This window comes from Dipodomys spectabilis, unplaced genomic scaffold, assembly GCF_019054845.1.
Source record: "Dipodomys spectabilis isolate Male_0828 unplaced genomic scaffold, ASM1905484v1 ptg000118l, whole genome shotgun sequence".
NCBI classification, from domain to species: Eukaryota; Metazoa; Chordata; class Mammalia; order Rodentia; family Heteromyidae; genus Dipodomys; species Dipodomys spectabilis.
The window spans coordinates 4,420,647-4,434,242 of record NW_024870795.1 but is presented as its reverse complement, the minus strand read 5'-3'; the positions used below and the strand labels follow the sequence as shown (position 1 = coordinate 4,434,242).

The window sequence follows — 13,596 nt, the reverse complement described above, 5'->3', positions numbered from 1 at the left end:
GCACAGAATGAGACAGTTTTGTGTTAAAGATACAAATGCAAGAGTGGAATCTTATCTCCCAGACTTTTAAAGGGATTTCTCAGCCAGAGCTAGTAGATCCTATCTATAATACTAACCACTCAGGAGTCCACCTAGGCAGAAAAGTCCTGGAGACTTCATCTCCATAATGACCAGCAAAAAGCAGGGCTGGAGGTGTGGCTCAAGTGGTAGATGGGCAGTTCGGCAAGAAAGCAGAGCAAGCAGAAGGCCCTGAGTACAAAACCTAGTACTGAGGGAGAGGAATGATCTCTATTCTCTCAGAGAAACTACAGAGTTTGCTCACTGATATTACAGTAGACTTAACAGTTTTTATAATAAAAGGCCAACTTAAAAGTTATCATTTCTACCCCTAATTTCTCAAAACCAGAATATTTATCCCAACATGACAACATAAGTTCACACTGGTTAGAAGCAGTTCTGTGTATGTGTCTCCTACAGTCTCTCTCTCAACACTGTTCTTCTATTTTCTCTTTCCCTTGCCTAGCTCTCAAGCTTATCCTGCATCACTAAAAGGTTTAACTAAAACAAAACTGCCGTAATAGTGTTAATGTGTCATCTTGGAACTAATGAAGACAGTAAGGTCTTCAGATTAAGACTGCTGCCATTAACCTCATAGCCAGAGGTGCTAGAAAACAATGGATCTTACTCCATATCAGGCCCAAAAATGGTTTGAAAAAGAAGTACAAAGTGCTCAGAGCACCAGCTGGCTGGCTCCACACAGAACCCCACCGCACCCTCTCCTGGCCACGGTCGTTCCCCAACTTGATGACATGCAGCATCTAAACTGTGTCCCCAATTGTAATATTGTCACGTAGGACTGTCTACAGTTTTTGTTCAAATGGCAATTGGTGCAAATTCTACATTCTTTCTGACACCCAGGAACTTTTATCTAAAACTCCTTTAATACAATCACAGCATGAAAATGAGACTTGGAAATAACTCCCACTAAAGTATTATGGCTGCACAGGGAGTGTGTAATGGGAGGTTGTTCAAAAGCCTCACAAAGGACACACAAATACCACCAGCACAGCCATTAGCTCCGACTGAGACTCAGATTGTGGGACACGGCATCAGAACTACATGTAGGCTTGTTCTGAGGCATGAAATGTCATGGAACAATCACTTTCTGAGAGCACAGAGTGGGCTTTTAAATAGCTCTCGGCTGGTGTGTGTTGAGATCAGTACTTCTCGCTGAGGGCCCGGGCAATTACCAAGATATGCAGGAAAATAAGTACTAGAGGTAGTTTCTCCCCCATAGAGTTCTAAAGAGTCACATTTAGAGCTTTAAAACTAAGAATATATTATGGAATGTACTTTTAACTCCTCTGTGACAACTTCATTGTACACTTTGTTTGTTCTTTTTTTTTTTTCTTGTGTGTGTGTGTGGGGGGGGGGGGGGGGGGGTCCGGTCATGGGGCCTGAACTCTGGGCCTGGGCGCTGTCCCTCAGCTCTTCAGCTCAAGACTAGTGCTCTACCACTTGAGACACAGTGCCATCTCCAGCTTTTTTCTTTTTGCTTATGTAGTGCTGAGGAATCGAACCCAGGGACTCATGCATGCAAGGCAAGCGCTCTATCACAGAGCCACCTTCCCAGCCCCTGTACACTTTGTTTGTGAATCAGTATTCACTCTCCTGGGGTGTCTTCTCTTTGAAACTGTTCAAAACCGCAAGTGGGTAAACTATAGGAACAGCTCTGATAGAATAAAGAGCAGTGAAGGGGGGCTGACAAGCAGGCTGGGGGTGGAAGGGACCATTACCATGGGCCACTTACATACTTTTGTTGCCCTTAGCTTTTTAGTGTGTGTGCCTGTCCGGGGGCTTGAACTCAGAATCTAGGCATTGTCCTTGGGATTTTTGGTTCAAGGCTAGTGCTCTAGGTGACACTGGAGATTAAGAGTCTCACCTGACTGAAGTGGTTTTGAACCAATGATCCTCAGAGCTCAACTTCCTGAGTAGCTAGGATGGATTATAGGATAGAATGTGTGTGTGTGTGTGTGTGTGTGTGTGTGTGTGTGTGTGTGTGTGTGTGTGCATGTACTGCACCCAGCTTTTCTTAGTATTTCTAAGGATTGTGCAAAGGAATTTCAATTTCATAAACTAGGTTATGAACACAATGTAGAAGCATTTTTTTCTTTTTTGCTAGTCCTGGGCACTGTCCCTTAGCTGCTTCTGCTCAAGGCTAGCACTCTACCACTTGAACCACAGAGCCATTCTAGCTTTTTTTTTTTTCTTTTTTGTCGGTCGTGGGGGCTGAACTCTGGGCCTGGGCAGTCCCTCAGCTCTTCAGCTCAAGGCTAGTGCCCTACCACTTGAGCCACAGTGCCACTTCCGGCTTTTTTCTGCTTATGTGGTGCTGAGGAATGGAACCCAGGGCCTCATGCATGGGAGGCAAGCACTCTACCGCAGAGCCACCTTCCCAGCCAAGGCTTTTTCTTTTTATATGGTACTGAGCAATCAAACCCCAGACTTCATGTATGCTAGGCAAGCACTCTACCGCTGAGCCACATTCCCAGCCCCAATGAAAAGCATTTTTTAAGCTAGATATAGTGGTATACTCCTATAATCCCAGTAGGGGGCAGGAGAATAAAAATTTTGAAGCCAGGGGCTGGGAAGGTGGCTCAGTGGTAGAGCACTCGTCTTGCATGCATGAGGCCTTGGGTTCGATTTCTCAGCACCACATAAGCAAAAAGAAAAAAGCCAGAAGTGGCGCTATGGCTCAAGCAGTAGAGCACTAGCCTTGAGCTGAAGAGCTGAGGGACAGTGCCCAGGTCCAGAGTTCAGGCCCCACGACCGGACCAAAAAAAAAAAATTTTTTTTTTCTTTTGAAGCCAGCCTGGGCGACATTGCCAGACTTTATCATAAACAACCTTCCTTAGATACACTGAAGACTAGGAAATACATGCTTCAATTTTATGTGTGTATAGATCATTGATAATTATGAGTACCTTTTGTATGTGGCATACAAAAATTTCTAACATATACAAAAGCTCAGGTATCAGCTAGCATACAGCAGTGATGCCCTACAAAGTGCATATATAAAAAGACAGATTAGGGCTGGGAAGGTGGCTCAGTGGTAGAGCGCTTGCCTTGCATGCCAGAGGCCCTGGGTTCAATTCCTCAGCACCACATAAGCAGAAAAAAAAAGCCGGAAGTGGCGCTGTGGCTCAAGTGGTAGAGCGCTAGCCTTGAGCTAAAGAGCTGAGGGACAGCGCCCAGGCCCAGAGTTCAGGTCCCACGACCAGACCCCCCCCCCCCCAAAAAAAAAGAACAAAAAGACAGATTACTTTGCTTCATCTCCTGAGCCAGAGCCATTCTTGCTAGGCTGTGGACACAATCAAGCACTGTACTGAGCGAGTCAAAGAAGGCTTTCTAAAAGCAAGGCAGTCAACTCACTTGTTCCAAGCCAAAAATGGAGGAGAACTCAAGTATTTTAGGACAGTAAGGGTGTGTGCCTGGTTGTGGGTCTATTTTTAGGAGTTATGTTGGGAAACTTTCTTTATAAATGCATGTAGGAAAGAAACAGTAATAGAAGGATAACTGCACAACTTACCTCTTTTTTCTTTTCTTTTTTGTCGGTTATAGGGCTTGAACTCTGGGCCTGGGCACTATCCCTGAACTCTTCAGCTCAAGGCAAGCACTCAACACCTTGAGCCATAGCACTACTTCTGGTTTTCTGGTGGTTTATTGGAGATAAGAGTCTCACAGACTTTCCTGCTGGGGCTGACTCTAAACAGTGAAGCTCAGATCTCAGCCTCCTAAGTAGCTAGGATTACAGGCTTGAGCCACCAGCTCCAGGGTTATTTACTTCATTCTTTCTATTTTTTAATTGATACTTTATTACTTTCTTTAATCAAACCCATGTAGATAAGACCTTACATATTTAATACAGTGCATTTACCCCTGCCAAAATTGGAAAAAATTAAGATTAACATTTCTAGACCAATAGGGCTATTAATTTCTGTACAATGCCAACTCAATATGGCAAACACTTAATTTTTTTTATTTTTGGTTGGTCGTGGGACTTGAACTCTGGGCTTGGGCACTGTCCCTGCGCTCTTCAGCTCAAGGTGAGTGCTCTACCACTTGAGCCACAGTACCACTTCCAAAAACTTCATTCTTAAAATAGCTGTTCACCATCAACAAGGTAATGTCGGGGCTGGGAAGGTGGCCCAGTGGTAAAGCACTTGTCTTGCTTGCATGAGGCCCTGGGTTTGATTCCTCAGCACCACATAAGCAAAAAGAAAAAAAAAGCCGGAAGTGGCGCTGTGGCTCAAGTGGTAGAGCGCTAGCCTTGAGCTGAAGAGCTGAGGGACAGTGCCCAGGCCCAGAGTTCAGGCCCCACAACCAGACAAATAAATAAATAAATACAAAGTAATGTCTCCCCTGGGGGTTGTGGTTTTAGCTGACTACCCTCCGAGGCTTACTTCGTTGGATATATCTGTAAAGGTTCCTGACATGAGTATGGTGGTGTACACCTGTAGACAAGGATGGGTGTGCCCTCACAGGAGAAGGCAGGAGGACCTCAAGTTTTAAGGCCAGTCTGGGCTACACATTGAGACCCTGCCTTGAAAAACAACAACAAAAACAACATGTATACAGATGCATGAAAAATAAATTTCCTGGAAGACTTCATGGCTTATTTTTCAATAAATGTAGTTTAAGTACAAAAAACTTGAAAACCTGCACTGGGAGTAAGAATAAATTTTAGGGATCTTTGACAGAGACCCCAAAGATGCTAGCTAACCTACCTGGGGATAGGATTACAGCTCTCAGGTAGCTCCAGGCTGTGAGGCTGGCAGACAGATAATATACCTCATCTCTCACCACCTAAGTGACAGCCTATCAGTATCTTCCTCTGAACACTACTAATGACTTGATACGCTTAAAAATAAACAGTTGATAATGCAGAGGCACTGATGTTAGGAGGAATACATGGGGCCAGCTACATGCTGCAGTTTTGTAGTACAGTGTTTGCAAAGCATCCAGGAGGCCTGGTTCCAACCCCAGCAATAGACACACATAGACACGTATGCACACACACGCACGCACGCACGCGCAAGGAATAGTAACAATACTGCCAGAGCACGAAGCTTCCATTGGTACAACTATACTTCTTTTTTTTTTTTGAGAGGGGGTAAAGGAGGTCAGTCATGGGGCTTAAAGTCTGGGCCTGGGCGCTGTCCCTCAGGTCTTCAGCTCAAAACAAGCACTCTACCACTTGAGCCACAGTGCCACTTTCAGTTTTCTGAGTGGTTTATTGGAGATAAGAGTCTCAAGAATGGACTTTCCTGCCTGGGCTGACTTTGAACCAGGATCCTGGATCTCAGCCTCCTGAGTAGCTAGGATTACAGGCGTGAGTCACCGACACCCAGAAGTACAACTATTCTTAACCTTGGATTTCAATCTTATGGAAAGGAAGGGAGTATGAATGTTTTTTCACCTTGTACCTATTTTCCAAAGAAAAACCTAAGTTCCTAGATAAAAACAAAGACTTAGGTGATGCCGATTGCTCACTCCTGTAATCCTAACTACTCAGGAGGCTGAGATCTGGGAAACATGGCTCAAAGCCAGCCAGTACAAGAAAGTCCCTGAAACTCTTTTTTTTTTTTTTGGGTCCGGTCATGGGGCCTGAACTCTGGGCCTGGGTGCTGTCCCTCAGCTCTTCAGCTCAAGGCTAGTACTCTACCACTTGAGCCACAGTGCCACTTCCGGCTTTTTTTCCCCCTGCTTATATGGTGCTGAGAAATCGAACCCAGGCCTCATGCATGCAAGGCAAGCACTCTACCACTGAGCCACCTTCCCAGCCCGACCATTAAGATTCTTATCTCCAGTAAACCACCAAAAAGCCAGAAGTGGAGCTATGGCTCAAATGGTAGAGTGCTAACTTTGAGCAAAGGACTCTCAAGGTCTACACCCAGTCCCTAAGTTCAAGCCTTAGGATTGGCACCAAAAAAAAAAAAAAAAATACTACTTGTCAGGGTTCGTCTCAGAAATCTCTACTTGGACCTATGAAGAAAAAGCTAGATGCAACTCTTCAACTAGCAAGAACAATCACAGAGCTGTGGGTATTTGTTCTTAAGTTTACAATTTAACTAGCTATTCCTTGAAAGGCAGGCTAAATGAAACCGACAACAGTACTCTGCTTCTAAACAGATTTGTCTTCTCTCCTCCATGCTGGGGTTGGAGCCAAGCGCTTCACACATGCCAGGCAGGAAGTCTGCCACTGAGCAACACCTCCTACCCTCCATTCCTGCCTTTAAGGACCAGATCTCATTGGTCACATGAGACAAATGATGACTGCCAAGAGAGTTCTTCATGGTTCCGTCTGTACTGGATAGTTCAAGGATTTCACTGCACCCGGGCTAAAATAAAACCTAAGTCCAGGAGCTGCTCATTAAGTTCCCAATAAGACTGGGCAGCAACATACAACTTACTGCCATTTTGACTGTAATACTTACATAGGTTAAATCTGTCCATCAACAGTGGACTTTTAATGAAATGGATTTCTATTATATGCAATCAAAATGTATGGACAGTAAAGTGCTGCTCGCAAACGAAGTGCAATGTGTCTTACCTTTTCAGGTCAACAGTGGTGACACTAAATACAACTCCTTTGAGCCAAAGAATCATGAAGAGCCTCTGGGAAAAGGGGCAGTTTCCTATGCTCTCACCATCACTGCCAGCCTAGAAAGAGAATCAACATCAAAACACAGTCAATATGCTGATACTCACAATGACAGAGCTTTCTATGAATTTCATAATCAAAGTTATCAGAAGATATAAACACTGCATTGTGGACGGAAGGCAAAGATCCAGGTCTTTATTATTTTGATCTTTCATTTGCCTTGTTTTTCTTCTTAGAAATGACCAGACTGGTAGCTCACACCTGTAATCCTAGGAGGCTAAGATCTGAGAAACACTGTTCAAAGCCAGCTATGGCAGAAAAGTCCCTGTGCGACTCTTATCTCCAATTAACCATTCAAACACCAGAAGTGGGAGGCTGGGAATGTGGCTTAATGGTTCAGTGCTTGCCTAACATTCATGAAGCCCTGTGTTCCATTCCTTAGTACCACATAAACAGAAAAGGCCAGAAATGGCACTGTAGCTCAGGTGGTAGAGTGCTAGCCTTGAGCAAAAAAAGCTCAGGGACAGCATCCAAGCCCTAACTTCAAACCTCACAACCAAAAAAAAAAAAAAAAGACCAAGCCAGGAAGCGCAGCGGAGACTCACACCTGTAATACTAGCTATTCAGGAAACTGAGATTTGAGTATTTCAGTTCAAAGCCAGCCAGGGCAGGAAAGTCCGTGAGACACTTATCTCCAATAAACCACTCAGAAAACCGGACATGGAGCTGTGGCTCAATTGATAAATTGCTAGCGTTGAGCTGAAGAACTCAGGGACAGCACTCAGGCCCAGAGTTCAGAAGGCTAAGACTGCCAAAAAAAACCAAACAAACAAACAAAAACAAAAACCAGACCAGTCCAGACAAGTGCTGTGACAGAACTGCACAATGTACATTACAACCTCCCAGTGTGGTAGCCACTAGCAACACCTGACCAGTGTACACTAAAATCAGGAGTTCTGAAGTTCTGAATGTTATTTTGTTTTTAGTTAAATTAAATTTATATAGCCCCATGTAAGTAATGGCACTTCTATTTAACAGTGTCCCAATCCCATAGGGATTTCTTGTCCCTGTGTCTTGCTTTAGAGGCAAGATGAAGTCTCTCATGGGTTTCTTGGAATATAAAGCTTATTTCTTTTTTTTTCTTTCATTTTTATTTTTATTTTATATTTTTGCTAGTCCTGGGCCTTCAACTCAGGGCCTGGGCACTGTCCACCTGAGCCTCTCTATCTATGTTCAAGCCTAGAGCTTTACCACTTGAGCCAAAAAAGCCACTTGTGGTTTTTTTATGTGGTACTGAGGAATTGAACCCAGGGACTCAAGCATGCTAGGCAAGCACTCTACCACTAAATCACATTCCCAGCCCTAAAGCTTATTTCTTATTCTGAATTCTGACAGTATTCTTTATGACATTAAAAAAAAAATTGGAGGTAGGCTTGTCTCCAAAGTTAAATATCTACAATCTTACTCCCATTAAAGAAACAAAAGTCCTTATTAATAGCCCATATCAAAGTTACCTTTAAGTAAGCAATTTCTAATCCTATTTAATGAATGGAGTATATAAGGAAGGTCCGAGAACCCCACTCTAAAATCAAGACAGCACAACAGCTGCAATTAAACTTGGTTTAAAATATGATAACTTTTTATGAGCAATAATCACAGCGCCTCAAGTTCTAATATTGTAACTTGTACATAATTTTACTTTCAAAGGAGTCTAGTTCTTAAAATGTTAGCATGACTATAAATAACTCAAGGAAACATTTTAAACGAGGGCCCTGGCCTTCTGATTGAGTAGAATTCCTGTGAGGCCCAGGACTCCTCACTTGGTTTCCAGGACCTCAGAAATCCCAAGGAAGTTGCCTGTGGACCACACAAGTCAGGTCCCAGAACTACATCATCACCCTACTTAGCACCGCAATTTGCCTAGCTAGTTGGCATATGCCGAGTATCATGTACAGGCCTGAGCAATGATGACCCACAGTGCAGTTAACCACAGATAAAGCTAACACATCATCTTGCCATTTGGCTTGGTGATAGGTATTTCACACCAGATTGTGACTTTAGCTACCTACAATTTGTCATGTTATTTTATTTTTATCCTTCTTGTTTTAAATATACATAGCAGCAAATTTATAAATACAAAAAAATCTAAATTTAAAACTAATTAAAAAAACAGTAAAGCTTGGTAGACATAGAACTAGTCTGAAGAATTCAACGAAATTTCTGTCTGCTTGATCACAGCTGTGTGAAAACTACTAAACTGGCAAAAAAAAAAAAAAAAAAAAAAGCAAGAAAAATGTTATATGTTTGGACACTTTTCACTGCTTCTAATAGAAATAAAAACCTGTTTAAAATATAAATATTAGGGCTGGGAATGTGGCTTAGTGGTAGAGTGCTTGCCTAGCATGCATGAAGCCCTGGTTTGATTCCTCAGTACTATATAAACAGAAAAAGCCAGAAGTGGCACTATGGCTCAAGTGGTAGAGCATTAGCCTTGAGCAAAAGAAGCTGAGGGGCAGTGCCTAGGCCCTGAGTTCAAGCCCCAGGACTGGCAAAAATAATTTTTTTTTAAATGTGATCACTGGGCTGGGAAGGTGGCTCAATGGTAGAGCACTTGCCTTGTATGCTCGAGGTCCTGGGTTCGATTCCTCTGCACCACTTAAGAAAAAAAAGCCGGAAGTGGCGCTGTGGCTCAAGTGGTAGAGTGCTAGCCTTGAGTTGAAGAGCTGAGGGACAGCGCCCAGGCCCAGAGTTCAGGCCCCACGACCGACCCCCCCCCCCCCCCCCAAAAAAAAATGTGATCACTTTTTTTTTTTTTTTTTTGGTCAGTAATGGGGCCTGAACTCTGGGCCTGGGCGCTGTCCCTCAGCTCTTCAGCTGTAGACTAGCGCTCTACCACTTGAGCCTCAGCCCCACTTCCAGCTTTTTCTGCTTATGTGGTGCTGAGGAATCAAACCCAGGGCCTCATGCATGCACCTTCCCAGCCCCCAAAACTGTGATCACTCTATATACCTTTTTCTTTCTTTTTTTTTTAAACAAAGTGCTTATTTTATCCTCCACTTAAGAAACCAGCTGCTGGCTGGGCTTATGTCAGAGAAGGCCAAGGAAGCAGGCCTGAAGTACTAAAAGTTCTGTCAGGGAGTACAGGAGCCCCTTCCTTCCCCATCCCACCCAGTTACCTAAGGGTGGAGGCAAAAGACCCAGGGGAGAAACTCTGAGGCCACCTCCACTGAAGTATGGTGGGAGTACTTGGGGAACTGGAACCCTTACCCAGCCAAAGAATAGGCAGAAGCTTTCCCTGCCTTAGCAATCAGTGGAAACCCAGGAGAACCCCTGGATTTCCAACCATACCAGGCTGCAACAGGCAATGCTGCATTCTCCCATTCTTCCCTCCCCACTGCACCCCCCCATCAGATATCAATAGAAGGGCTCAACAAGACCCAAGCTCTTATTTTTGTTTTGTTTTTTTGTTTGGTTGGTCGTGGGGCTTGAACTCTGGGCCTGGGCACTGTCCCTCAGCTCTTCAGCTCAAGGCGAGCACTCTACCACTTGAGCTACAGCGCCACTTCCGGTTTTCTGGTGGTTTATTGGAGACAGGAGTCTCACGGTGTCTCCTGCCCGGGCTGGCTTTGAACCGCGATCCTCAGATCTCAGCCTCCTGAGTAGCTAGGATTACAGGCATGAGCCACCAGCGCCCAGCCAAGACCCAAGCTCTTATATGAAATGCTCAAGACTTCAATTAAAAGTCACTTCTAATACCAATAGCTGTATCAAACCGAATGAATAAACACATACAGAAGCCAAGACCAAGATGACAAAGAATTAAATGACAAAGTATCTATCTACAGAATAACAATTGTGTGAGTGTGCATGTGCACACGCAAGATGGTACTGGGGCTGTAACTCAGAGACCAGTTTTTCTCTCAAGACTGATATTCTATTACTTGAGCCACAGCTCTAATTTTGGTGGTTAATTGAAGATAAAGTCCAATGTACTTTCCTAGCCTAGTTTGCTTCTAACCTTAGATCTCAGCTTCCCAAGTTGCTACGATTACAAGCATGAGGTACTTTTTTTTAATGTTTCAATGAGTAATTATCAACAGCTGGAAACAACAACAACAACAACAACAAAAATAGCAAGCCCTGACAAAAGTAGTAAACACAAAGAACCAGAGGAGCCAGTGGTTCACATCTGTAATCCTAGCTACTCAGGAGAGTGAGGATTACAGTTTAAAGCCAGCCTGGGCAGAAAAATCTGTGAGACTTAGCTCCAATTAACCACCAGAAAACCAGAAGTGGAGCTATGGCTCGAAGTGGTATAGTGCTAGACTTGAGCAAAAGAGCTCAGGGACAGTGCCCAGGCCTGTTTCAAGCCCAACGATTGACCTCCCCCCCACACCCCCAAAAAAAGAACCAGATGAAATTTTTAGAAAAATATAATAACTGAAATTAAAGGCTCAAGTAGATGAGCTCAACTATAGTTTGATGTTTGTGTGCCACAAAGTTCTATGCATGGCCTGAGCGTGACACTACTGGAAGGTTCTATGAATCTTTAGAAAAAGCTGAGGGACAGCGCCCAGGCCGAGTTCAAGCCCTGTGACCGACCAAAAAAAGAAAAAGAGCCTTTTCTCATGAGAAGCTATTTCTCTCAGGTATTTGCAGAAAACTGAATGATATGGTCTCAAAAACCAGGCAACAGAAGGGTCAGGGGAAAGAATGTTGGAGAACTTTTACTTGTTTCCATGTTTTGATATCATCCATCTGCTACTTCGAGGTTTACCTCTAAAGATTTATCTTGTTACAAAGGAGGAGGCTGCAATGCTTGGTAAGAAATGTATGCATTATCCTGCCCATGTAATTGTAACCCCTCTGTACAGTATGTTCTCAAATAAAATAAAATAAAATTTAAAAAAAAAAAAAAAAGATTTATCTTGTTAGAAACACATTGATGTCCAAAGACACAAGAAAATGGGAGGAGCCTGCTGCTGATGGCTCACCCCTATAATCCTAGCTACTCAACCTAGACAGAAAGTGACTCTTTTCACGAATTAACCACCCCAAAACTAGAAGTAGCACTGTGGCTTAAAGTGGTAGAGAGTTAGGCCTTGAGTAAAAAAATCTCAGGGAGCCGGGCCCTGGTGGCTCACGCCTATAATCCTAGCTACTCAGAAGGCTGAGATCTGAGGATCGCGGTTCAAAGCCAGCCTGGGCAGGAGACACCGTGAGACTCCTATCTCCAATAAACCACCAGAAAACCGGAAGTGGTGCTGTAGCTGCTCAAGTGGTAGAGCGCTCGCCTTGAGCTGAAGAGCTGAGGGACAGTGCCCAGGCCCAGAGTTCAAGCCCCACAGCCGACAAAAAAAAAAAAAAAAATCTCAGGGACCGCACACAGGCCCTGGGTTCAAGCCTTGTGATCTACTTTTCCTGCCCTCCCTCCCCCCCCCCCCCAAAAAAAAGGTAGGCTAGGCACCAGGGGCTCTCATGCCTATAATCCTACCTATGCAGGAGGCTGAAATCTGAAGATCATGGTTCCAAGCCATCCCAGACAGAAAAAGTCCATGAGACTCAATCTTCAATAAGCTATTCAGGAAAGCTCAGGAGCTTAAGCTATAGCTTAAGTGGTAGAGCACTAGCCTTGAGCACTGAGAGGCTCAGGGAACGGGCCCAGACCCTGAGTTAAGGGCCCATAATTAGCAAAATAAAAATAAAAAATGGGAAGAACACAGAAGTATTGCGTCTAACGGCAAAACACTGGATACCAGCCAAGCTCACCAGCAAAAGATGGTTAAATTACCGACTACTACCAGAGGGTGGAGGCCTAGGCCACCCATCCAGCCCCTGCGGCCACAGGGCAGGTGGGTCACAGGGAGGTTTGTTGTGGTATTTATGGAGTCTACAGTAGAGGAGTTGTTGTCTAAAAGTTTTCAGTCCTCTTAGGTGCCCCTTTCCTCATTCTCTGGGTAGAAGGACAAGGATTTAATGAGTGTTTCTCCCCCAGCACAATCTCCAGTACTCTGGGTCAGTGCTTGCTGCTCTTTCCAAATACTGACTTCTTTAGTTCCAAGTGAGAGGTATAAGGCAAAAGCATCCAGAAGAAACTCACTACTATCTGCTAATTATTCAACAATGAAAAGCAGTGAAGTAATCTCAGCAGTTGGGGACCAAGCCAGGAGGACCTAGTTTGAGGCAGGCTGGGCTACACAGTGACACCATGTCTTAAAAATAAAATCAAGGTTAGGTGATACGACAAAACTAACAGGACTTAAGAAACAAAGAACTCCCGCTCATCTGGTTGAACCACTACTAAATATCCCCATGCTGCTGATCACAAATATGGTATATAACATGTGAACACTGTTATATATTACAGACTGTGGTAGACAATTTGCTCCAGGGAAGTTAGAATGAACTTGTGACTTTGAAATTATGTAATCATTTAATCACAATCAAAAAAAAAAAAAAGAACCTCGGGGAAGGGAGGGAGGGAGGGGATGGTAGGGGGAAAACAATGGAGGGGGTAACAATGTTCAAGAGGAAGTATACTCATAACCTCACTCATGTAACTGTAACCCTCTGTATAGTAGCTTTACAATAAAAAAAATAAAAAATAAAATAAAATAAAATCAAGTAGGGCACTGGTGGCTCACACCTGTAATCCTAGCTCTCAGAAGGCTGAGATCTGAGGATTTAGGTTCAAAGCCAGCCCTGGCAGGAAAGTCCATGAAACTCTCATCTCCACTTAACCACCAGAAAATCAAAAATGGAACTTTGACTCAAAGAGGGAGAGCACTAGCCTGGAGCAAAAGAGCTCTGGGACCTCACCCAGGCTCTGAGTTCAAGCCCCAAAACTGACCAAAAATATAAATAAAAAATGAGCTCGATTAAAGGGGTGACCTTGATCAAGACGCTTAAAACTAAATACTGTCGGGCACCGG

At 43.9% G+C, this 13,596-nt stretch overlaps 1 protein-coding gene across 1 annotated transcript in view; it reads right to left on the bottom strand.

Annotated features, from left to right (window-relative positions):
• Window positions 1-13,596, bottom strand: part of Clic4 (chloride intracellular channel 4) — a 64,307-nt gene that overhangs the window by 23,743 nt on the left and 26,968 nt on the right. The window contains exon 2 of the mRNA XM_042688512.1: window positions 6,614-6,723. Within this exon, the coding sequence (XP_042544446.1) occupies window positions 6,614-6,723 (110 nt within the window). The remainder of the gene's footprint in view (window positions 1-6,613; window positions 6,724-13,596) is intronic.